Source organism: Gallus gallus, chromosome 3, assembly GCF_016699485.2.
Source record: "Gallus gallus isolate bGalGal1 chromosome 3, bGalGal1.mat.broiler.GRCg7b, whole genome shotgun sequence".
NCBI lineage: Eukaryota > Metazoa > Chordata > Aves > Galliformes > Phasianidae > Gallus > Gallus gallus.
Genome location: NC_052534.1, coordinates 73,597,242 through 73,623,698, shown reverse-complemented (window position 1 = coordinate 73,623,698; position 26,457 = coordinate 73,597,242). Strand labels below are relative to the sequence as shown.

Genomic DNA, 26,457 nt, shown 5'->3' with positions numbered 1-26,457 from the left:
AACAAACCAAACCACTTTTCACCTTCTACGTGTGGTACATGCTTATGTGCTTCCTTGAATCAAAACCACAGGCTGCTGAGAAACACCACTGAGCCTTAGAAAGAGCCCTAGTGTGTCTCCCTAGAGTTACAACAGATGTTTGACACTGGCTTTGACACAAGAGGAGTGTGGATGCACTGTGTTTGCAAAAGTCTGTGGAAGGTTTGGGAGCCTATCTGGATGACATGTGCTGTACAAATACGCAGTTATCATCAGAGCACTTCTGTCTTAGATAAAATTCTGGCAAGGTGGAATCTATGAAAATCATTTAACTTTGCGTAATTAAAAGAATATTAAAATAATAATGTTTTACCATGGCAAAATATTACTGGAAAAAGACCCTAACCATAGCTCGTAATAGGCCTTTCAAAATAAAAACCATATCCAAGCTTTTTTTTTTTTTTTTTTTTACTGCCTGTGACATGTTTTCCTTTCAAAAAAGTTATGTAGCAAATAAGCACTACTCTTCATTGTGCTCTAAAAATGTCAGCATTGAACTATTTGAACTAATTACTCATTGTTTTATCAGCATAAATAAAATTTGTTCATTGACCCATATATTTATTATCTAAGTGAGCTGAGCTACTTCTCCCAGATCATTTAGCACAGGTTAGTCAGGCTTTGTGAGCAGAGTATAATGAAATGCAAACTAAAACCATAACTATGTCAATTTAAGGTCAAAAAGGCCTATTTGTGGTTATTATGGAAATCAGTTTAAATGCGAGGTAGCTAAACAATGTGCCTTTGCAAAATGGCTCAGCAAAAACCCCCAAACAACCTGCCAACATCTGCTTTTTGAAGTGTCAGATAACATTATTTCCAGGATGACATCAAGGGCCTTCATTAGCTATGCATAAGGTCAGTGAATATTAACTTCATTTACACTTGGCTGAGAATTGGCTGGTGCCAACAATAGAGGTTTAGATCCTCTGCTGAGCAGGGTTAAAAACTGACAGAAAGCTGCCATTGAGGAAGATGGATGATGGTACTAGCTGACCCTATTCCTTCCCAAGTGTCACAGCTTCGGCCTCTTTTCTATCTCCGCAACAAAAGGCCTTCTCTGAGCTTCCCAGTGGCCTTCAGCTTTATTGGTGCTAACAGGCCCAGACATTTTCATCGATTGGATTCTCTACCTCTTAAACAGAAGAGCTTGCCCTCCCTGGCTAGCCAAACCTTGGCACAGATGTCTTTTTTTGTAATTGTTTCTCTGCTGTCTGTTGGGAAGGATGCGATCAGACAGGCGAACATCATGTCAACACAGAAAATGCTTCACCATTTATCTCAGTTTCCCAATGGCATTTTAAGGAAAGTGATATGCTGTTTGCCTGTAGGGTTTAACCCTTTGATAGCTTAAAATGCTTATCAATGCAGAAAAAGAAGTTGCTGTAATAAAATTCCAACATACCTTTTCTACACATAGTTCACAAACTATGAATTAGTTTCTTCAGTCATAAACCATTTAAAATGCACATCCTTAAATGCACAGAAATCAGTTTAGTGTTGTTACTGTCTGTATGTCTATGTCAAATCCTTAAGGGGATTTTCAGTCAAGTTCAAAGTATGTATTTTATAACACATAAGGCTTTAATTGTTAATAATATAAACATCGAGGAATGTTCGGACTATTTGAATTTAAGGCCACAAACTTACTAAAAACCACAAAAATACAATATGAACACAAAATGGATGAGAACATATCACATGCATGGAAGGGAAACAATCAGATATGTTTCAACATTTGAATGACAATGATTGAATGAATGAATGAAAGGAATAAAAAAAACAGCTGTAGGGAATTCTTTGGGGTTGAAGAAAAACAAAACTGATATTCTTTTATCTTTTTTTTTTTTTTAAACCTCTGCTACTAGCCATTGCTGGCAAAAGAGTAATTAATTTAGCAAGCAACTTCTTTGATCCAATACTACAATTATTGGATTTCAGCATACACTATGGAAACATCTTGACTTTGAATCTAATTTATACTTTTTTTTTTTTTTCTGGATTCTGGGCTGTACTGAATGTGCTCTGAGCCAGACTGATTGTGCAAAGCCACCTCTAAAGGCAGTATAGCTGTCCAGGGTGACTGGTATCCTACAGAGGTGCAATCCACAGGATTTTAATGACCATTGCTATGCCTAGCATAGGTCTATAGCCAGAGGTGTAGGGCGTAGGTTTAACATCCACATTAAAAACCTTTGGCTTAATTACTTTCTCTAGCACAATTATGAAAACTAAAATGCTGCATGTGAAAGATGATGTTAAAAGAGGATGGGGGACACCAAAACCAATATTTTTTTTTTATAGAGTACAGATTTGGAGCCAATACAAAAGATGGTCACAAAAATTTAGACAAAAATGTAAACCAGTCTAGCAATCCAACCTATAGAAACCCACCAGGGCACAAAATCTACCTTTCTCCTACGAAATAGTATGGAAGTTCAGATCCAGTTATTTCAGTTTTCCAAAAATGTTTCTAGGTATGATTTGCAGGGCAGAGAGCAGGAGCCACTGAGTAAAAAGGTAAACATTCCCTGATGGGGGAGAGGGGGAAAGCTGTACCTTTCTCAAACTAGCCATTTTCCAAAAATAAGTTAATGTTGGTCATAAAAGCAGTAAAAAAAAAAAAAAAAAAAAAAACCCTCACAGTCACAATTCAGTCATAAAATCAAAAGATGTACTATGAAAAAAAAGTGTGAAAGCAGTTGAAGCGACCTTTGAAAAAAAGCAATACTTACATTTCTTGAGATGTTTATTGCAGCCTACTGCAATATATAATAATGCAATTGTGTGATTGTACACCACAACTCATGATGACTTTTTTTTTTTTTTAACACTACTGGTAGGGATATTGCCACAGTAATGAGGAAAACACATTTTTCATATTTGTAGTAACTCCTATTAAATAAACTGCTTTAAGCGAGGGCTGCAAGATTGCGCCCTTGCTCTTTGTGTTAATAACAGATGGTTATGACATGGGGCCAAATCCTGTTTTCCTTACTCTCACAACTAGTCCCAAGGGACCAATTATTTTTTTATTTTATTTTTTTATGAATAAAGCAAGCAAGATTTTACTCAAGGGAAAATAAATGGTTTTGCAACAAAAACATTTATAGTCCCCTTTTCCACTGGGTAAAAGCAGGGCGCTCTGCCTCTTCAGCGTGCTATATCAGCCCCGAAGGAAGTGTTAAGGAGCTCCAGTTGCAAGCACTTGGAAGGAGCAGAGAGAGAACTGGGACACAAATATGAAATAATGACAGTACTCAACAGATTTCTTCAATATGCTTCAGAAACTGCTATCGAGGATAGAGATTGGCAAGGAATCCCCAGCAGCACAGTACTTCCATCTGGGTTGGGTGAAACTACTGCATTTCTCAGAACAGACAGCTATGGGGGTTTTAAGGAGGAGACAGATCCATTTGTTAACCTACAGAGATGTGTAATACGTTACAGTACGAGTTCTCACCCGCGATGGATAGAAAGAGGGCTCCAATCAGATGATACTCCCGTTTTCCAGGACCTTAATGGATAGTCATCCAACTCTTTGCAGTTAAATCCAAGTCAACTAGGATATATTTGTAGGCATATTCTGAGTGTTAAAATGAAGTATGACATAAGTACTTCTGAAGAATGTCATACACTGAAAATGGACCACCTACACAGGAAAGTATCACATCTATCTACGTGCTATATTGTCCACAAACTACTGTACAGTTTTTATCTAGCTAATTACTACCACTGCTGTTTGATCACATGTCCACCAAAAAAAGTTATAGGAGCTGATACACTGTTCCCACAGGGCATAGGCAAGCAAGCACAAGTGTTAATTATATGAGATGCACAAAGGGCATGCTACATCCTTCTTGAAAAGAAGAATCAAGGAAACCATAAAACTAAGAAACTGGTCCTGGGCAGCAACAAAAAATTCCTGTTACTGAAAGTCAGTCCAAAGTAGGAACAGGAAGAGACGCAGAATGCTACACAACCTTCTCGTAAGCACCACTTTGGTCCCCACACTCATCAACATACTATAGGAACTTCTGCTGGCATTTCACTGCCTTCTCTCTCCTGACACTGTACAGGTTGCTTGTCAGAGTGCCAAAGGGTGGGTCTTCTTTCACTGAATATAAATACAATACTGACTCAGGGAAACGGAGACATCACATATGACTACAGATATTTAGAACTTGCTCCTGAAAAGACTGTAGAGAGCCTAAGATTGAAAAGCCTCCTCCACCTCCGCATTTCAACATAAAGTTTGGGATTCTCCTCCTCCTAAAGAATAAATTACATTAGTATACATTGAAGTACATGTCACACTTTATAAAACAGCATTAAAAAAAAATACTGTTTCAGTCTGAATGCTTAAGTACCTCAGCTACTCACTGCTAGAAACAGCAATTGTACATTACCTGTATTTACAAGATTAAACTGGCCTCTTCTTAATTGACAACAAGCTAAGGTTTATCTTACAAATCAAGTAAATCTAGGGAGCATGGGAGGATATCCTCCATTTAGAAGGAAGGACAGTTCAAGCAAAAGATATTTCGTGTATGCGAAGCATATCTGTACTGTTTTTATGCGCTCAGATGACCCAAGCCGCCTGTTTGTGCATAGTCCCAGAACACATCCATCAATCAATGTCAACATTCTTCAGAACACCACTTTGATTGGCAACTGACAGTCAGCTATCTCCTGAATGTTAATTAATAGTGAACACTCTTGTCATTACTTAAATACACAAAATCACTTTAAATGGTGGAATTTCAAGTGTGGAGTTTGCTCTTAGAGAGCTTGGATTGTATTTTCCTTTAGTCCTGGCATTAAGGAAAGGGAAAAAGAATTTATGTGCATAAAGATTGAACATTATTTCAACTATCTGTGTTTTGTTTTTTGTTGTTTTGTTTTTTAAACAATCATTTCTACTTGTGTCATGCAATTTTGAATCTCATATCATTGCAAAAACTGCATAGTTTAGAGTAATAAATGAAGCCGTGACTCTGTAGCTCAACATATGACAGCAAAATTTTTAAGATATAAGATCAAAAGTAAGGAAATCATTGTCCCCTGCTGTATCACACTCAACCAGGAAAATGCGTATTATAGAAAAATGCTATTTCTTTCCCTCATTTTTTAACATTATTCACTAGCAATTCCACTGACTAGACTTTTTTTTTTTTAAATAATAGGCCAAATAGAGACTTATTTCAATTGACAAACTAAAGCAGACAGACAAGAACGCACACCATGAAGTCAAAGAGTTGCCCCTTTTAATCAGAAAATGAAATGATATGCAGATAATAAGAGAAAACAAGCAGAAAAAAAGTCACTGATCACAGATTTAATACTCTATATTCATAAGCACTATGGGGCACAGTTTTCAACCCTGCTTATGATTTTAAGCACATGATACTTTCACATTTACCAGTAGCAGGCTGCAGATTGAATTTAGCTGAATCTTCCATAGGTGAGCTAATTAGGTGACAATGTGGAGCTTTGGGATTTGCTAAAACAGTGCCATTTTCCTCCTAGCTATCATTTAGGGGGACTTAATCTGTGCTTCCTCTTCTAGCTAGTGTCAGTAAAACTGCACACATTCTCAACGTTTTCCATTTGTCTGCATAAACACATACAGATAGCACAGAATAATGCTACAATTATAAGAAATAATGTTTTTTTTTTTTTTCCTGAAGAGCTACTGGCGGAGAACAGGTTTCCAATAAAGTTGGACAAAAAATGAAAACGACAAATTAGAGATTATACTCATTTTTACCAATCAAGAAAAAAGTTGGTATTTTGAAACATGAGAGATCAAATATCTAAGATTAAATGTTTTATTTCAGCTAGGAAACCATATAATGAGCCTGTTCCTATACAAAAAAATAAAATAGGAATAACCCATCTTTAACAAGATCTCAATTATAGCCTAAAATTATCTCCAGACAGCAATTCAGAAAGAAATACCAAAGATGATCTCAGAATAATTTCATGCTATCTTTTCATTTCTGATTAATTTTATTATTTCATATTTGCATACTAAAACTACAGTCTAGGAGAAAAAATACATCTGAATTTACTTTGACACAAACAAATTGTCTTCATAAGTAAATACATAATCATATCAACAATTTGTATATGTAAGTATATATACAGTTCATAACCAAAAAGACTGCAACCTATACCTCCACATGAATGGTTTTAATTGCGAGACTATGGAGAGAGCAACAGTTTCAGCAGGGGTTATTAAAACCTTCTAACACTGACTGCATGTTAGTTAGTTGACATGCAGCATTTAAAACAGGAGATCTCCGTTCAAATTCTGCTCAGCAAGAAAAGTAATTGACCTGAGTTTGGAAAATTTGAGTTGAATGAGATCATGTAAACATTATCGGTGATCATAGCCACATGTTGCCCCCTCAAACCATGTTCACGGGCAGACTGGAGAACATCTAGTTTTTGAATGTGTAACTTATTCCAGCACCAACAGAGCTAAGTTGTTTGGCACACAGATTTCCAAATCTTTAGGAATACAATAAACTTTTTTTTGTAGAATCCCAATTGCCAACATTCTTCAAGCACATTCATGGTAGCTAAGCAAGGGCTTCACACTTTTAGATCAAGATTTTAATGAGATTCTCAAAACCAACTGTGTGCCTCCGTGGACACAAATGGGTCAATTCAAATAGGCAACACATAGACATTCATGAGATGTATCAATTGTTCTCAAACTCTACCCATACAATGGTTTAGGGCAGAAAAAGATGGTGCATTCAGGAAGTTGAAAGAATGCTGTGTTTACTGCTCCCAAGCGAAGCCCACTAATAAGCTGAGAAGGAGAGATTTGGAGGGTCGGAGGCAACAGACAGTATTAATTTTCAGATGGAGTGGATCAGGTCAACAATAAAAGCTCCAGGCACCTGTTGAGTTTTCCTTTTATTAGAAGTGGATGAGGAACTTTACACTCTCCCTCTTTCATACACAGGGTGCTAGATCTCTATGAAGAAGATCATATGCACTGTGCTCCAAGACTAGAACAAAAATATTTGAGAAATATGATAATTTGAGAAAAACAAACTCTAGGAAGTGCCAGAGGGTACTTGGCAATTTAGTTGCATCATAAGGACGTATTCTGTAACATGAAGGGAACATGCAATTGGTCATATGCATCATGTATGAGGACACTATATCAGTCACCTGACAAAAGTACTAGGTACATGACCTAGGAAGGCTAGCATAGTTGAATTTACTCTGTGTTCAATCTACTGGAAAATCAGCACCAGTCATCTAGGCTGGGTGGTATTTCACACTCACTCAACATAAGGAAATAATTTATCAGGTTATATCCATTAATTATGCTATGGTTTATACATCTCATGAACCATCTGTGGAATGTTCAAGTGCCATTTATATATGCTTCTCTGTACACATTTCTACCAACTTAATACTTACAGTTCAGAAAAGCACTCCTAATCAAAAAATAATTTAAATACATTTCATCAAATAAAGCTTTAGGTTCATGCATATGCTTACAGCTACTTAGAACTTCAGCATTTTCCTCAGCAGGAAAATATTAACACATGGTATTATGCTGATGGAGTTGGTGGGATTCTTGCCATTCAGTACTAGGGATGAAGCCTCAGTGCACAGTTACACGGGTAGTTTTCTGTGTAAGGCTTTGCCTACTTGAAATAGTCAGTTACTGAAAAGCAGAAGCCCCATTTTAGGAGTACAGTTTCTAAAGCATGCTTATTTGTGGTAAGAGCTACTACCAAATATTTCTGTTCAAAAGTTAGTAGTTAACCAGAAAACTAGGGCTCTAGATTTGCACCAGCTTCTCAAAATTGAGTCCTTAACTTATTTCACTATTACAGCAGGAAATGATATCTGTTCTTCACTTATGTATATTAAATACACTGTGAAATAATAATTATATTTCTTGATCACATACTTCCTTTTTATTAATCAGTCACACATCTGAGCTATGTCAAGTGTCATAAAATACTAAATAATTGATGTTTGACTTATTAGAAAGATGCTTGATATTATTGCAAGAGCTGCATTTTGCTAATAATCACATGCATCTGATTTAAACCATTAAAATTAAGAAGTATCAATTTACCTAGGGTAGGAAAATCCTCATGTTTCTTACAGATGCAAGTAACTTCATCCTCCTCAAGATAGATAGCAAGGCCAATCAGCTACATAAAGCTATGTATGTACACAGATTGACAGCATAGGGACTCTAGAACTACAATAAACTAACTCTTATCTCTCTTTATACCGGGTAGCCTTTTTTATTTTGAACTGTAAATTGCATTAAGTCAAATTGACTAAAACGTATGTAGCTTCTAGAAGATACTTTTTCCTAAAAGATTTTTTGGAAGAAAAAGGTGTTAAATACTGAACAGCAACTTTTCAGTATGTTGACTAGATTTTAAGACATTTAATAATGAGACTTAATGCAGTCAGAAATAGTCACCAGTGCAAAAGTGCATAAGAACACTCCTTTACCAAAGACACCCAAAAACACTGGACATATTGCCAATATGTCCGGGAATAAGAAAATAAATGAGATTCCTACAGAAAATAGGAAATTTCTGCTGTCAACTACTAGTTATGGTATTATTCTCTTTCAAATACTCCATACCTTTTTATTAACATGAAGAACAATTGAACTCGTGGAGATGAGCAGAGAAGGAAGTGAACACGGATAAAAGCTTTTTAAGTAAATGGAAGATATTTCATAAAATGTAAATGTTTTAAATGTCTTAAATATATTTGCTACTGCTGCTGTTTTCTCAATAAGGCAATGTAAAAGAAAGAATTAGAAAACTCATCATTTATAAGGAGGTCACTTTTCATGAAATTAAAGAGTGAACTGACTTTTTTCCTTTTTTCCACACTGTGAATGCTTATAGCAGAAAACATACACATTTTTACTGTCTCCTAAACCATGCTGTATTTTCAATTAGCTCCATGAACAGAATTTTTAAACTCACTTAAGAAAGGCTGTTAAAAACTGTTTTATTCTTAACTTGGTTAGAGCCTTAATGTTTTATTAAAAAAAAACAAAACAGAATTTATAGCATTTTAGAAGAAAAGAAGAAGACAGAAAATGTGTGATTTACAAAACTGAGTCCACACAGAAAGATCCACTTATCCACTTTGCCTTTGAAGTTAATATTTGAAAACGTTTTGTTTTCAATTTTAAGTGTTAGTCTATAAACTTTTGCTAGCTTATTGTTTTTAATAACTCAATTAGTATTCCAGACAGAGCTGTACAGATCACTATACAGTGAAAACACTAAGATTAAACGCTGGGAAGTCAATAATCAACAATTAGTTTTTACATTGTAGTTGAAGTGGTAATTAGGATGACAGTAGATGAAAACCAACATAAAAGGAAAATAAGGATACCTAGAGAGATAGCATCTAAGTAAAAGCAGACAGTCTCAAAGATTTAATGCTGCTTACTATATAAAAAATGATGTGGGGAGACTAACATTTTCATGAGAAAGGAAGGAGTTTGGGATCCAGCAAAAATCAAAGCTAATCTAGTTAAGAAAACATTTGGTACACATAATTTACATTTATTTCAACCTCAGAATCATATCAAGCATAGATCTCTGTGTTTATCCCACTTCTCTAATACGAACTTCAACTTCACTCCTCTGCTCAAGCCTCTTTGTTTTCTGACAATATCTACTTTGAACTGCACAGTTTGCTTGAACTACTTTGTCAGCATTTTACCATCTGTATAATAGATGTCTTATAAATGCATACAGCAGATTAGTTAAACATTTGTTTACATGCTCCCACTTTTCTCTGATCAGTTTCCTGTTACATTTTCTGTTTTTGACTTCTCAATATTCTCCTGATACTCACTTTTTCAGTCTTCAGCACCTTTTTGGTTATTGTTTGTTTTTGCCTTGCTTAAAAAAAAACAACATGAAGGAATGGATGTACACGAGATACAACATAACAAGGTTTATGTGTTTCACTTGTGACATTTCGGCTCAGAAATGAAAGAACATTTAAATTTATTTTCAGTGGCTTAATTCCCAGAGATCAACAGAAACTGTGGGACAAAAAAAAAAGGGGGGGGGGGGGGGGGGGGAGGGGGGAACAACACAATTTCCAAGCAAATCAGTGGCTTTTTCACCTAGTAAAGCCTTTTATATTTTAAAAAGAATAACAAATCTACCACTTGATTATTGCATCTTTTCACAAAAGATTTCTGAGAAGAAGAGTTTGCTGCAGAGCCACAATGTATGGTTTTGGACAACAGATTTGTCACCAAGATATTCCAGTTTCAACCACCAGCTAATGCTTCATTTAGAACAAAGAGAAGATCTAGACTTTATGGCTGAGGAGTTAACGGCCCAGCTGTTGAGAAACCAGAGCTAATTCAGCAGTGGCATCCCAGATCTGTAAAGACAGCTTTAGTGCTTCCTCTGTAACTAAAGGAGAAGCTATTAAGGTTCTGTTTGATTTCATTGCCGTTTTTTCAAGATTTGTGCTCACTAGTGAATCTGATGGGGGAAAAAAAAAACAACACTTTTTTTTTTTTAAACAAAACTGATACTCAGCAAAGCTCTGGCAAAATGCAAATATAAAATTAGTTCCCAGAGACAACAAAATTTGGGAAGAGGATGAGAGATGAGGAGAGAGCTCTACATTCACTGTCATCCAACAATTTTGCTTCTTCTGGGCTCCTGATAGCCCATCTGCATACAGTATTTCACCCCTGTCAGTCCTTCTGGAGCAAACCAGCTAGTTCAGAGAAACCTAATCAGTCAGCAGCTCTGCGGTTTATTCATTTTGATTTATTTAATGTCATCACTGATGACGCTATAGATGAGAGCTAACCAGTTTCAACTGCCTCTACAGTATGGCTCTTGTTCACTTCAACTTAACACCACGTTACACCTCACATATGTGCACATCATACTTTAGAAAGGCTGCTTGTTAATCCAGGGTGAAAGAAACCAAAGCACTTAACTATCTAGAAACTCCAAACAAGGACTGAAGTAGAGATCATAGCTCTATATTTAATAGTTAAAACAACTCTGTACACTTGATCATCTAGACTGAAGGTCTTACCTTCACCTTATGTTCTGTTTTTCTAAATCTTGCTAGAATTTGCTGGAAAAATATTTAACACATTGTTTTTTTTAAAAAAAAATTCAATAGTTTCTATGTGGTAGTGTCAGGGACCTGATACCCAATCACAGTGACATTTGTTTCAAAAGGACAAAATACTTGATATCTTAGGAGGAAGAAGGAAAGGAGGTAGACATTCTCCCACTGAACTTTCATTAGCTCTAGAGAAAACAGCAAAACTGTAAGAAATGTCCTCATGCTTTATTCTGGCTCAATTTGCTGAGAGTAATTACATTTTCTTCCCAAGAGTAATTTCGGAGGCAAATGGAAGCAAGGTAACACTTATTCAAGAACGAAACATTTAGAGTCTCAATAGAACACATCTTAAGCAGCATGCATTTTACTATTTTGACACTTCTCCATGAAGTGAAACAGGAATGGTAGCAACAGGAATGTCTGAAGAGGCTACTCAATCAGCAAACTACCCATAGGCTTTGGGATACACCACCTGGCCTTAATCGTGCAACCCAGGCTTTTTGGAAGCATGGTAACCCTTATTTTAACAACTCATTCACATTCCCCCATAAATTCATTGCCCTCTACTAGCAAACACGTGGCACATCAGCTCCTGAATATTAAAAGGGAAAAACAAAAAAACAACTACAAACATATATGTAAAAAAAAGTCAATAACCCAACAACAACAACAAAAAAACACCACTTTACCATAAATATGGCAAACAGATGCCAAAACAGGATTTGCCTTGTGTTATTAAGTAATATTTCACAAAGCATAAAGACAAAAGTCTGTCCCGAAAAGAAAAAAAGAAGGAATGGATGAAGCTTTTAGTCCAGTACAATGTATGGTACATGGCAAAGTTTGGAAAGAAAAGTCTGTAGCTTCCTTTTTACATCATGAAGACAGAACGTACAAGTAACTATAACCCTCTCCCTATCTGAGGGGGCACTAAAACAACTGTTAATATATATTATTATGAGATGTTTAATAGTAAAACTTACACTTTGGCTTTGTCTCAAATTCTGAGTTTTTGGACTTGGTCCCAAATCATCTATGAAATTTCTCACTTCAGTCATATTAAGAGATGCTTCTTACCTTCTGAAATATCACTCTACTGCTCCAATTGAGTATATATAATTCTCCCATTCCACCTCCAACTGACATGAAACAGATGAAAAATGCATTATACTAGGAGTTCTCAAGGAATCATTTTCTCATTCACAGACCAACCACTGATATCAGTGTGGTCCTTATACGTGCAACACATTGACTGGACTAGGCTGGGAGAAAGAAACAAAGTTACATCTACTGGGAGTCCACTACAGATAGAGAGAATTGTATTGCATTGCATTTGGGTGTTTTGTTTGTTTGTTTTCTTTCTTGGTGGAACAGGCACAGTGTGTGATGTTACAAGACTTGCTTTCTTGAAAAGCAATCTTGCTGAAAGATGTTACTTTCAGGTATGTTTGCTAGGTACTTCTCAATACAGTCCTTTATAACGTAAAATTTCTATGCCTCAGTATAGTTCCAAATACTAGCAGACACGATCACCTCTGAGGAGACAGTATCCTTGTATGTAAGCAAAAACAACTGCAATGCAAAGTTCATACTGTTATCTAGTTTTCTCATACTTTCTACAACAACCTTAAGATTTTGCCTTACATGAACACTCTGAGCTGTATGGAGTTAAGCTCTCCTTTTTGTATGTTATTACAATTGATCACTGAGATGGTATGGACTTCTCAGTGCATCAACAGCAAGAAGTAGTCAGTGTGCATCTGAAAAAGATATTAATTCAGCTTGGAAGATTGAACACTGAAGAATGAACAAATGGAAGTTTGGTGTTTAGCTGGTGCATTTCACCACTCAAGATTGCTTCCTTTCTTATTCTTCCAGACTCAGCCAGTTACTTGCATTCAATGCAACAAAAACAACAATAACAACAAAAAAGTGTTCTGGCAGCACATCCAGAGAAGAATTAGTATAAATCAAAAGGCAATTGTTTTAGTATCTGAATTCATGAAATTTCACATACAGAAGAAAAGCTGTATGCAAAAGGATTGCACTCTTCAATCACAGTCAGCCAATCAAGCCAGCATAACACAAATGAAAATCCCCACTGAGATACAGGTTGAAGAGCTATTGGAACTACAATGTGGCCATCTACTCCTATCTTTGCTACAATGCAGACAGATAAGGCATTATTCTGTATCTTTAAAAGGCCTTCCTATTGTGTTAAATTAATTCAGGTGAGCTACAGTAAGTGCGAGAGAGGAATCACAGACTTCAGCCAGTCCTGACAGAGCACAATGCTTTCTACCACGAGTAGTCCCAAAGAAGTCACACAGCATGCCAGGTACAAAGTATTTGCAGAAGTGAGCCCTCAGACAAGGCTATAAAAGCTCTGGGTTAAGGAAGCACACATCGACTTGCCTCTGCTTGATCTGTTACACAGCTTGACAGTAACAGATAGCCAGTTGCATTAGTGTCAATGCTCAGATAAGTTTCCCTCAATATCTGTCACAAAAAAAAAACAGACGCTGTATCAGTGTGCCAGCTGTATTATCGGTCACTACGTAGTTGATCATATTTAATAACATCCTCAAGCACAGACATGGCTAACAAGCATTACAGACTGCAATTACTATTGTGAGCCACAGTCACTCAGATCAGCCTGAGTCTGCGCTGCCAGCAGCACACATTTGGTGAGCGGCTGCCGCCCACCTTTTCTCTCTCAAATACATTAACTTGCCTCAATATGGAGCAAGAGTTTGTTTTCAAATTCTTAACAGGACCACTGAAAGAAAAGAAAAAAAATACTATAAATGATCCTCTGGACTGCTTCCAGTGTAGCATATTCTCTTAGCAATTGCTTTGGAAGCAAGCCAACAGTGAGAAGTGTTCTTGCAAATGAGCACAGTGCTATACTCAAGTACAAGTTACCATTTAATTCTTTTGTCAACATCAGTGTGGTTAGAAATTAAGAAGCTTGTTTAATAAATAAGTCACTTGAATTCCAGTTACCAAACACTTACTTTCCTCTCTCTATCCCCACCACCACCTCTCACCCCTCTTAGCCACTACCCAGTATATATATTGCCTCTTTATTTGGATACTTCTCTTATCTGTTTAAAGAGAAATAAAATCAGTATATTCATCACATCAACCACAACTAGGTCTGTAATCAAGAGAAAAGAAAAAAGTCAGTCACTCCAAAGAAACATTTGATAGACTCAAAACAGTTTTCAATAGGATACACTGGTTAATATTTTTAACAGAGCCTTAATACAGTCTGCTGAGTGGTTTCGTGGTGGCAGTTTTTCACATCACTATTATTCCTAATGAGATCACCCTCTACAGTGTATAAGCCCTCATCCTTTCTCAGCATAACAATGAAAGATTTGTGAGAGGCTACAAAGGCCCCAGATCAACTTCACTTTGTATAGAATTTCCTACTAAAAAACTCATCAGGAATGCAACAGTGTTTTTCCCTGAGGACAGCTTATTAATAACTAGCACACTTACTTTCTTTCCTATAGGGTGACCCTAAGCCTCTACAGAATTTGAAGTCCTTACATGGACATCTCAGGTTTAGTGACGCAGCCAGGTTTGGTTTTGAAATTCTGTAGTTTTCCTTTCCCATAGATCTGTGAGCGTATGTGGGTGTGGTAAACTTGCATGCAACATTTCTCACTAATATGCCTCTTACGATAAAGATGTGACCATGACTAGCTTGTGTAATCTTATGATAAGAATTATATATAATTTTTTAAAAAGTGTTTATGAACATATCAGTCTTTAAACAAACTGTCTTGATTTTACTGTAAGCAGAGTCAGTAAAATATCCTTTCCTACACTAAGCAGAAACTTCTTACACATGTACACCCACTGACAGCAACACTAAGGACAAGTATTTTTCTAGGAATCCGTGTAACTAAATCAGTCTGAATTAGAAAGTTCAATTCAATAGTCTCTGATTTACTAGTACTTCAAACTATTCACCACGATCCCCTAGAAAGCCAGAAGTTTTGAATTAGTTTTATGCAAAATGATACTGCAGAAAGGGAAACATACTTCAATCTGGAAACATGATATTCTGTTCGAAAGATCTAAAACAATACTCTTGTGTCTAAATTTGTAAGCACTCACAATGCAAATCTCCAAAGCAGATTTTATTGTGTGTGTATTCTTCCCATTACTAACCACACCTCATTCTATCTTTATTTCCTTGGTTTCAATTTCCTTATAATTGTCACAGGCCATATGAAAAAACAAGGTGTTTAACTGCCCAGAGATTATTAATACAAAGTTCTGTGCAAAGAAGTACAAGGAATGTCACTTTAAACTGTTGAAAATTTTAGTCCTGAATCTATATTTAAAAACTTGTATAAGGCATAACAAAAATGAAGTAAAAAGCAGTACACAAGCACCAATTTCCATACCCAGAAGTGAATGCTTTAGACTGGGCAGTAGGAAGAGTACAGACTGAGGATCTGAAACTTTAACAGCAGACCGACGATGTATTTCTGTTGCAGAGAAATAACAAAATGGTACAATATAATCTATAATGTACATTAAAACAAGCTGTATGTTTACTTACGTTCACAGGTGTCTCCTTTCTGCTGATATCCTGCTTTGCAGATACACTTTCCAATAGGCACTAGCCATTCTCCCTCTGCGCTACAGTGCATCTTCGGAGAGTTCTCAGCTTCCTCCTCTGCACTGCTGACACAAGTTCCTCGTACTTCAACTAAAGAGGAAAACTCTGAGCCAGTCACTGTGTCAGGAAAAATAGCTAAGTTCTCAATGATGGACCAGCACTTCTTGTAGTAGACTTTGACAGAGACCAAAGCAATGCAGGCCCCTACATCCTGAAATGCAAGATAGAATCCTTTTTTGGACAAAGGTCCAATTTCTCTCACCTCTGTGTTAAGTTTCATTTTTCTCTCCCCCAGATCACCCTGGGTAAAACTTTCATCTGCTGCAATAGTGTCTATTTTTACATATTGATTTTCTCTGATATTCCTGCCAGTATCGTAGTCTGTTTCATAATAATACAAGTTAAAAGTTTCTTTACAAGTCCCCAGAACTCCAGGAAGACTGTTACAATCCCTCAGAGTGAATTTCAGTTCTACAAAAATCCTTTGTGCATTGCTTTTTGCAATCCAGTTAGTCCGAAGCCAGTTGTTTTGATTCGATTCCATGACCTGGCATACCTGGTATGTTCGTATAGGAGTGTAGTTTTCATCCAGTCCACTAATTTCTTCCCACTAAAACAATAAAAAACAGTTAGTAATACAAAAAACAAGGACGCCACCAAATGTAACTATTGTGCATTTGAAAACCTTCACAGAACTTAAGTCTCACTCCTTTTTAACCGAAAGACATCATAAAAAGTAGGCTATTGTTACAATATTCTTAAACACTCGAAGAAAATACATACTAATGCAAGATCTCCCTCCATCTATTCCTATATATAAATAACCTTCAAAAATCATATTCACATCAAAGATCCAATTCTCAGGGGGACCCTACTGTAGTGAATCTGCTTTAGTGGGGGAATGGACTAGGCAATCTCCAGAGATCCTTAACAGCCCCTACAGCTCTGTGACTTTGTGAAGCTTCAGGAAAGGCAAGCTGCTCAACATATGAAGCTCCAACTCCACACTGGATTCTCCCACATTTCATTAAGGTGATAAGCAAAGACTAAAAAGTAGCTCCATTTCCAGGGAAATCTACAATCCAAGAAGTCTTAGGAACTCGAATTGCTTAGTGTTACAGCCTTTCTGTATAAAAACACCAAGCGGAGCTTTCTGGTGTACAGAAAGCAGAAGGCTCCTGAAACTTATCAGGTGTACAACTTTCAGTCCTATATAATCAAAGTGGCAAGAGGAGAGAACAAGAAAATTGACAGAATTAAAAATCTGGAGGTGAGAAAACACTTTTGCAGTCCCTTTTTTGTTCGCTTCATGCCCTCTTCTACTCAGAAACCAGCATATGTAAGCAGATGCTCCTCACCTCACTTTTTTCAGTGGCTGCATCCATGTTAAAAGAAATGAACTTCGGTTGACTGGGTGTTCAAATGAACCATGAGATTAAATACTCAATTAAGAACAACCCACATGATTGAAAGTTTACTGGTTCAAAGCTTGGGTTTTGTTGTTATTCCCTCTTAGGATAAGAACTGTGAAACAAACCAGTAGGTGTGTAACAGACCTGCAGTCTTTAACAGAGTTCGGTTACTTTGGAATGTGCACCTCCAGCAATGGTAAATCCACTGAAATCAGACAGGCAAATTTGCACAGGTACATCCAAAACAATATCCATCTCTCACCTCTTTTCATAACACTTTTCTTCTAACACTTAGCATACTGCAGAAACTGCAGCTGTAATAAATTAGGAGTTTTTTGAACTATCCTCACCCGATAATATAGGCAACCATGACTTCTTATGGCACTTAGCCCTCTGGCCCTGTGTCAATAATGCACTTAAGCTCACGCTTAAGATCAATGGCAGTACTTATGAGCTTAATGGTAAGCATGTGCTTAAGTGTTCCGTGGGACTAGCATGCTTGGCACCTCTGCAGGATGGAGCACCCCTTGACATTCCTCACACTGGTAACCAAGCGTGAAAGGTTGGTTATCCAGGCTGATTTCCCAGACTAGAAACCATGCAGTATACAGTACTTTGCAAGCTTATTTGACAGCAAATGAGATCATTTTAATGTTGCTCCAATGCTCCAAGAAAAAGCAGATGTGGCTGACTTGATGTTGGAAATCACAGAGTGTATCATGGCTGTAGATGCTGAAATGCACAGAAGTTGTAAATATCAAAGGGCATTTCAAAGACCTAAATTAATAAAGACATGGTATCTAGGGGATTATAAATTTATACATGCGATATTAAATACTGAAATACTAAAAAGTCACGAAGTTAACTGCACTAATTGCATATGGAACTGTATTCATTTCAGAACAGAAGGAAGTCCATCATTACAATAGATTTATTAGATTAGAATGAGTAACACTTTTCTCCCTCTAAGAACTAGTACTAACAAGGGAAGGAAAACAAGGGGATCGGGGCAACTGGAACTGTCACACTTAAGAATTAATAAATAATCCAAACAAAATAAAAACAAAAATCTCCACCCCAACCCAATTGTGACAAAAAAAAAAGATACAAAGCCTAAAAGTTTACTGATTTTTATAATCTCAGTTTCACATTAGGTGATGCTCTCCCTCAAGGGACTAAGCCAGATTCTGGACATTCCAGTTAAAGTATTGCATTTGTGAAGCATGAGCAGCACAAGCTCAACATGGAACAGAATTTGACACCAGATTCTGAGCTTTGATGGGGTCCAGCCACGTAAAAACAAATAAACAAAACCCACCAAAGCAAAGCAAAACAAAGACAAGAAAAATATTTAGCAAAAATCAAATAATTTTTCTGAAAACTACATTAATGAGTTTGTGGAGTCAAGAACTCACTACTGCATGAAGTTAGTAGGTGTTAGGGATATTCTAATGCTACAGTCAAGGAAAAACAGTACAAAACACTACATTCAGATTAAAAGCCCTACTTTATGTTATCTCTAGCACTGAATGCTGCAGTCTAGCCTTCCAAATTTTCCTAAAGCCATAGAGTATGCATTTCTTTAAAAAAAAAATAGGAAAATATGACTTATGACTTAATTTAGTAATTGCAGAACCATTATTTCAAGTAGTCCACAGGAGGCATACCTGCTTCTCTATGGAAGAAAAAAGAAATCAACAGTATTTCAGGATAGGTTTTCACCTACATCATCTGAGTTCACACCTCATTAGTATTTTTGAAGTGACTAATTCCATGTTGGCCTTTACAGGAAGAAAATTCAATTCTCCTTTATCCTGCTTCCACACATGCCATTCTATTTGAGCATATCCTGTTCTATCTGTTCCAATATATGGTATTTAAACTTCTTTAGTTATCTTAACAATATTTGAGATCACTGTTAGATGTAACATTTGCAGTTGAATGAGGCATTTAACGAGTGTCTGGGTGATATAATCTGTACTTTGTTGAAGCAGTAGTTTCTCTCAGGGAGTGTATTTTCTGCGTTCATTCTCATGAAATCTTTATTGCACAGCAGACAACACAGTAACTAAATGTAAATATTTTCTTTCAAAATCACGTACTTAAAATGGTACTTCTATGTTGATTCACAGACAACTACTTCTGATCATTTTCACACAAACAAATCCAGTCATTAGCCTTAATTCATTTTTAATTTTCCATTGAAATTGTCTTCTACCTTTGAAAGTCGCCTTTTGCTGTTTGTTGAATTTGACTTTACTTTCTTTCATCTTTAAATATGCTGACATGTGTAACATGTGTTGACATGTCTTTCATTATCTACAGGTTAGGCTAATGTAATTGCCACCAACCTAATCTTTCAAACACCTCTGGTAGCGGCTTCAATCAATGCAAAACGCTAATGCCGAGGTTATTAGCCATCATAAATGTTGAGCTCACGTTACATTCCTTCTGAAGTTCTTACATTCGTTTCCAGTTTATGCTTGTATTGATTTTACGATCTTGCTTTTAAAGAAAGACACTTTCAGATTTTCATTCTTCTTATTTAAAGGATTTGTTACACTTTTATATCCCTACTCACACTTCACGCTCCTCTGGCTCCAGATTTCTTAATGCGCTGAAGATTAAGGGCCTGATCCCCCAAGTCCTTGTTCATGCAAGGAGTCACAATGGATGCTGCAAGACTGCTTCCACAAACAAGAACTAGCCATATAATTTATCATTTATCAGACTGAGCTAAGGTAGGACAATATACTCACTGTATCATTCTGAAAATGCTCTTTCTTCCTCAGGACTTGAGGAATATGGGGTTTTATATCACTTCTAATTCAGGCTGAAAGCAGCATTTTTCACATTTATGCATACAATAAATAAAACAATAATACAGATGTTTCTAAACATCTCATTTTTTATAATGATGTACTACTACACAATGGTACATTTCATGGAATACCATGAGATTCATTTGTAAGCAAGCTGGAGGTGGCCCTAACCACATAATTGGTTCCTCGTTCCAGATATCAAGCTCCTTGAGACTTGGGGATGTTTCAAATTTGGAATGTCATTTCAAACACATCTGCAGTATAAATGTTTTTTTTTTTTTTTTCAGAGCACTTCAATCTGTGCTATTCAATTACAAAGAAAACATCATAAACAAATTTATGATCAGCCATTATACAGAAAATGAAAAACATATTTTTAGAAAGTTTCCACACAAAAGAAGGTCTGCTCTTTCTACAGGATGAAGGAAAAAGTGATTTAAAATACTATGTTACAAATATAAAGAGCTTTCTGGTACACCACAGAGGTCTATGCCACAAAAGAGGAAGCTAGTGAGAACACTGAGGTGAACTTCTAAAGAGTCTCTATTTTTTAATTAGCTTATGTTTGTACATTGTAATCCAAGGTACACTTATTTCCATTCTAAAACTGAAAGATCCATAAACACTTGGTACAATTACTAAGAGAAATATGAGGGGGAGTTAGTTTAAAACCAGTATTTCAATTGCTTTGGTAAAATAACTACTTGTCTTTATGAATCTAATTTTTGCAGGCACTACTTACCCCATTGGGAGGAGAGGAAATCCATTCCAACTCTGTCTGTTGTGCTTTAGAGTCCAGTAATATAACTGAGAAAAGAAAAGGAAAAGAAAAGCATTTTCACTGTTTGTTAAATATAATATGTGTGAATGTAAAAATCAAAGAATAAATTCTGAATTTAAAAAACGATAAAACAGAACACACCTTTTTAAAATCATACTACTGAAAAAACAACTGCGAGTACAACTACGCACTTACTTGTAAACAGATGATTAAATTATTACGTACAATCCCCATACGAGCAGATATACACTATTCTTAACAACCTCATTGCTTACATCTAAGTGTAATGTTTTTCCTCGTGCCGTAAAATATTAATAATCAGTCATTAATATGCATGCTCCTTTTATCTCCTTTGTGATGGGGATATTCCCCATATGTTGGCTATTACAGCAAGCTTAAAACAAACAAACAAACCAAACAGCATTTCAACACTTATCCAAACTGATTCAGACAGGGCTAATATGTACCTTACCGGGAGTTACACTGCAAAGCAACATCCTTTGGAGTAAGAAAGAAAAAAATGCATCCTTTGGGTGATAAAGTAGTAATTCTATGACAACCAATAATACAGATAAAACAAATGACAACCAGGAATACAGAAAATAAGAGACTCTGCAATTACCTCACACACTGCATACACAAATCCAACCAATTTACTTTATGGTGATGGCTTACTGAAATCTTCATGTCGTTATAAGCCAGTGACACCTCTGCAAAAAGACATCAGTTCTGGCAGCAGTGCAATTATTTGCAGCTAAATGTAACCCCGCTTCATAAAGTGGTTAATCACAGCCTAATAAACCAACTCTTAACTATTTCACAGTACATTTTGGAAGATATATTACTGATGTTCTATCACCTCCAAACATATATTTCTAGATATGTTTCATATTTAAATTATAGTTACATGCATCTTCCCGAGCATATTACTGTCACATTCAAATGGCACATATATTAATCCATGATATCAAATACATATATATGAAATAATTTGTTGCAATACCTTCCTTCACACAGTCAAAGCTGTAGAGCGATTGGCCATATATCAGGGCTTGGTACGCTTTGAAGATTCCCTCTTCAAAACCGCACATTTAACTTCATACTTTTATTTGGTAAATGAAAAGTCCTATCTGTAATTTAAATACACTCAGTATATTTTTAGCATTTAAGCTATTTGTAATTTTACTTACAGCATTGAAATGCTGGTATTTCAATGCATAATTTACGGCTTGAACACGATGCAACTTTTGTCAGGTCCCTTGAATTGGCTGAACTCTGGGTTCAGCTTCAGGAGAATTTCATGCAGAATTTCAATGAATGGAAAGACGGCGTGACTTAAAAAAAAAAATACACATTCACAAGTTCATGGAGTAATATCTGCCATAGTAGCTGAACACGGAACCGTAACTTCCAGGCCTGTATTTCAGTAATAAAGTAGAACAACTCATTAAGGAAGTCTGATAGTCTCTCTTAGAAAGATTATCTGCTTTTTTCATTAAGCTCGGGTCCAAGGGGTTTTACTTTGCAACACTTTCTATAGAAAAGCAGGTGGTGTATGTGGTGGTTTGTTAAACAACATTTCTAATGACCCTGGAAGGGAAAAAAAAAGAAAAAAGAAAAAAGGTACCATGAAAGACTTAACCTTTTCAGCACCAGCACAATATCCCACGGCTGCAATTCATTATACTTTTCATTTGGCAGCAATTCACCAGCACATAGCAACGGGCACATCCCAGAAAAGAAGACAATAAGGAAAACAAACAAACAAACAAAAGAAATAAAAACTATAATAAGTGAAACGCCCTGCTCTGCAAATACCCCCGGCAAGGAAAAGCGTTGCGTTTCCTCGTTACACTGAAAGTTACCGGGCAGAGCCTGCCCGACGGGCAGCTGCTGCGCGTCCCGCAGCCTGGGGGCAGCGCCGGCTCCGCGCTCGGGGCTCGCAGCGCTGGGAGCGACGGGCAGCTCTGCGCACCCCTCCGGCGGCTGCGCGGGATGCGCACCGCGGACGCGCACGCTCCAGAAATCGAAAAGAGGCGGAAAACCCGCGGGTGCGAGCTCGGGGAACGGGCTCAGCGGGGAGTCAGGGCCGCGCACACGCTTCGGGAGCTGCGCGCAAGCGGCCGCGCCTCCGCTTGGAGGAGCGGTACCGCGGTCTCCGCCCCGCCGCCGGACTGTGGAGCAGCGGCAGGGGTGGCGGAGCCGTGCTGAGCCCCGAGGGCTCCCTGCGGGGGATGAGAGGTTCTCAGGGGACACCCGCGCTGGCGGAAGGCTCTGCAGGGAAAGCCGTCAGTCCCCCTCACGGAGGACTCGGAAGCCCCCGCCCCGCTCCTCTCCAGCATCTCCCCGCGTCTTTTGTTTAGCCGCAGAAAGGGAACTCGGAAAACTTTTCCGCCTCGCCCTCTGCAGCGCTCTTTCGCGCCCAGAGGGGAACGGTGGGAGCCACGCGGGGCTGAGCCGCGGACAGCCCTCGGGCAAGGTGGGGGGCGAGGCTGTAAAGTTCCTTCCCCGACGCTCTCTCCCAGCTCTTTCTTCCGCGGGAGTTTCCCGAGCCCGCAGCAGGTAGCCGCTATTAATCCCTGTCCGCCGCTCGCCCCCTCCTGACCCTACTTTGGCTGCGTTGATTTTCCCCAAGCACACACCCATTACACACGCACACGCGTGTATGCATGCATACATATCCCCATCCGCACACGAACACGGAGCGGACCGACGCCCGGAGGCGCCGCCGCAGCCCAGGGGCCCGCACCCTCCCTGCTCATACGGACACGCGTGACCGTCCCCCGCGTGGGGGTCTCGGTGCATCCCTGCCCCTCCGCGTCAGAGCTTCTGAAATTTCGCTAAAGGCTTTCTCTCTGTTCCCTCTCCGACCTCGCCATCTCTCTCTTCTGTTTAAGGGCAGAGGACATTTTAATTGAGGTTTTTTTTTTTAAGCCTCAGCTTCAGGCTTGGAGTGGGATTTTACTGCGTGCCAGTTGTTTGACGAAAATATTGACATATCTGGTTGAGAGGGGAAAAACCCCAAATGCGTATGTATGTAGGGACACCAAAGAAAGCCCCTCGAGTTCTCCCTCCCTACCCGCCCCTCCTTCCACCCCCCATATGAAGATGGAGACGGACCTTCGTCTCTGACTGTCAAACGCTACTAGGGCGCTCTTTTAAACGATCCCGGATTTTCTCAGCATGGAAAAAGAGACCTCCTAGACGGACTTCGGGAATGGATTTCATACACCTCCATCGCTCTCCGACAGCAAACTGCGTGCGGGATGGGATGGGCAGAAAAACAGACGTCCGGGCTTCGCCTTACACCGATACGACAGCGTTGGATTGATGGCAGTAGGAAAGCCCCGCTGCGATATGCAGATGGTGTCAGGCACCCAACCCCAAACCTTCCCCTCTGCCCAGCGATGCCGGGGATAAGCACACGCGCCGCGGACACCCGACGCCAGGACGCGCCCCGGGAGGAGCGCACCGCACTCCGCCGCCGCTTCTCACGCTCGGCGCGCGGCCCCGGAGCGCCGCAGGGCCCCGGCGGGGAGCGGTCCCGCAACGTCCCGTCCCGGAGGGCTGAGGCTGCGGGAGAGCTCCGCGCGGAGCCCCGGGCTGAGGGCTGTCTCCCCTTCCCATCACGTGCAATTGCCTCTCGGAGCTCGTTCCCCGCAGCGAAAGCGGTTGTACCGGTCTGTTACTCACACACACGCTCACACACAGAATTCCCCACTGGTTCCTCTCCTCATCTCAAGAAAACGCGCACACGAAAAATAAACGTAACGCGGGGCTGACACGCAGCTCGCGGCTCCCCCCGCTGAGCCTCTCGTTGCGAAAAGCAATAAATAAGCCCAAAGTTTAGTTTTCCGCACGCCTTTACCTTCTTTCGCAGCCTGTGCCTCCCCCGTGTGTGCAAAGCGGAGCAGCCAGACGGAGCACAACATAATCCAAGGAGGGAGCCGACTTCGCAAAACCATGGTGCAGAAGCGGAGAAATGTTATCTTTCTCGCTCCCTATTTCTAGACGCCGCCGCCGCCGCTTGGTGGGTGCGAGAGGACGGTGGCGAATTTGCTCTGCGAGTCCCCGGCCCGGCGCTCGCTCCCTCCCTCCCAGCTGCCTTTCTCTTTCTCCTCCTCCTGCTCCTTCTCCCGCCTCCTCCACCGCGCTGCTGCTCAGCTCCGACTCCCGCACCGGGCCGCCCGCCCGCGAGCCCCGACTGCAGCCCGGCCGCCCGCTCCGCGCTCCGATAATATCAATGAGGGCGGGGGGGCGGGACCGCTGCGCCTCGGCGGCCCGTCCCTCAACCTGACTGACAGATCCTCTCGACCAACCAGCGGCGACTTTCCGCGGCCCGGCGGGCCGAGCTGTCGATTGAGTGGCTGAGGGTGGAGGGGCGGGGTCTGTGCACTCGGCCAATCAGCGGGCGGCGGTATCGGGTTGCCGGCGGTGCTGGGCTGCCCGCGGGATGAGCGTGGGGGTGGCGGTGGGATGGAGCGGGGTCGGTCCGCGGACTCTCTCTGCTTCGTGTGTCTGCCCCGCGCGCTCGGCGCTATGAGTGAGAGGGGCGGCCCGTCGGTCTCCGCGGCTCCCTGTGCGCGCCGGGACAGGGAGCGAAGGGGGTCTGAGTGCGTTGCCCGCTCGCAGCCGCGGGTGCTGCTGCCTGCAGGGGAACTTCGGCGCGAGGCGCACCTGAGTCAGCGCTCTGCTAAAAGTCAACTTCCTCGGGACTGCCATCGCTCGGGCTCCCTCCCGTGTGGCTCTGTTCCTCCTTACTCCACTATCTGTGCTTTTCTGCAGTCGCTAAGAACTGATCAATAGTACATCGGTATTCATTTGGGGGCCAAGGGCGGCAGGGCGGCTGCTTTTCTTATATTCCGGCCATCGGGTGCAGCCCGGAGTGAGGGCAACCCACTAACAATAAGGCAATTTAAATAGGAGGAAGAAGAGTGGGGAAAAAAAAAAAAAAAAAAAAAAGGCAGAGAAACTTCCAAATTTCTTCCGTCAGCGCTGTCTCTCCGCGCCCGAAGTGTTTCTCCCGAGGATGTGCTGTGCCCCTGCCCCTCTGCTCCTTCAGTGAGAGGGAACCGACGCCACAACTCTGCGCTCCTTACGCGGGGCCGCTGCGCATCACTTCTGCGGGCCATCGTCCGAGCGCTGTGCTCCGCCGGACCGCTGCCGGGGCCGTGCGGGGCTGAGCCGCTCCACGCCGCCTGCACCTGGCAGGGCGCACCTCGCGGGCGTGCGGCCACACGGCGCGAACGGGATCCGCGGGGCTCTGCCTCCTTAGGGTGGAGGGAGCTGCCGTGTGATTGGGGTAACTGGTTATTGTCGTGGAGGCTGGCAAAGCGCAGGGGGTGTCATTGCGATTCGGTAGCGAGACGATGCGAGAATCCGAAACGGTCCTTGCACAAACAGGGATGCTGGTGTAGAAAATACGGCACAGATGGAAATGTAAATTGTGAAGGGTAATATTAATAGTAAGGAGTTGCATTGGGAATCTTTAGGTGGATAAAGCAAAATTTCACGTACCTATAAAATATACACTCAGCACTGTCAGATAAGCAGCCACTACACTCTCTGGGCTATGAGCACTTTCTCTGTGCTCTCCACTTCTGAGAATGGTGTGGAGGTAGTCTT

At 40.1% G+C, this 26,457-nt stretch overlaps 1 protein-coding gene across 7 annotated transcripts in view; it reads right to left on the bottom strand.

Annotated features, from left to right (window-relative positions):
- Window positions 1-25,045, bottom strand: part of EPHA7 (EPH receptor A7) — a 159,553-nt gene extending 134,508 nt beyond the window's left edge. For 6 of the 7 annotated variants that reach the window (XM_040696845.2, NM_001397477.1, XM_040696846.2 and 3 more), the window contains exons 1-3: window positions 24,701-25,045; window positions 20,794-20,858; window positions 15,758-16,427 (exon numbers count right to left, since the gene is read on the bottom strand). In XM_040696845.2, coding sequence (XP_040552779.1) covers window positions 15,758-16,427; window positions 20,794-20,858; window positions 24,701-24,797 — 832 coding nt within the window. In that variant the 5' untranslated portion in view covers window positions 24,798-25,045. The remainder of the gene's footprint in view (window positions 1-15,757; window positions 16,428-20,793; window positions 20,859-24,700) is intronic. The other variant, XM_040696849.2, reaches the window with a different exon arrangement.
- Window positions 25,046-26,457: the final 1,412 nt, after the last annotated feature.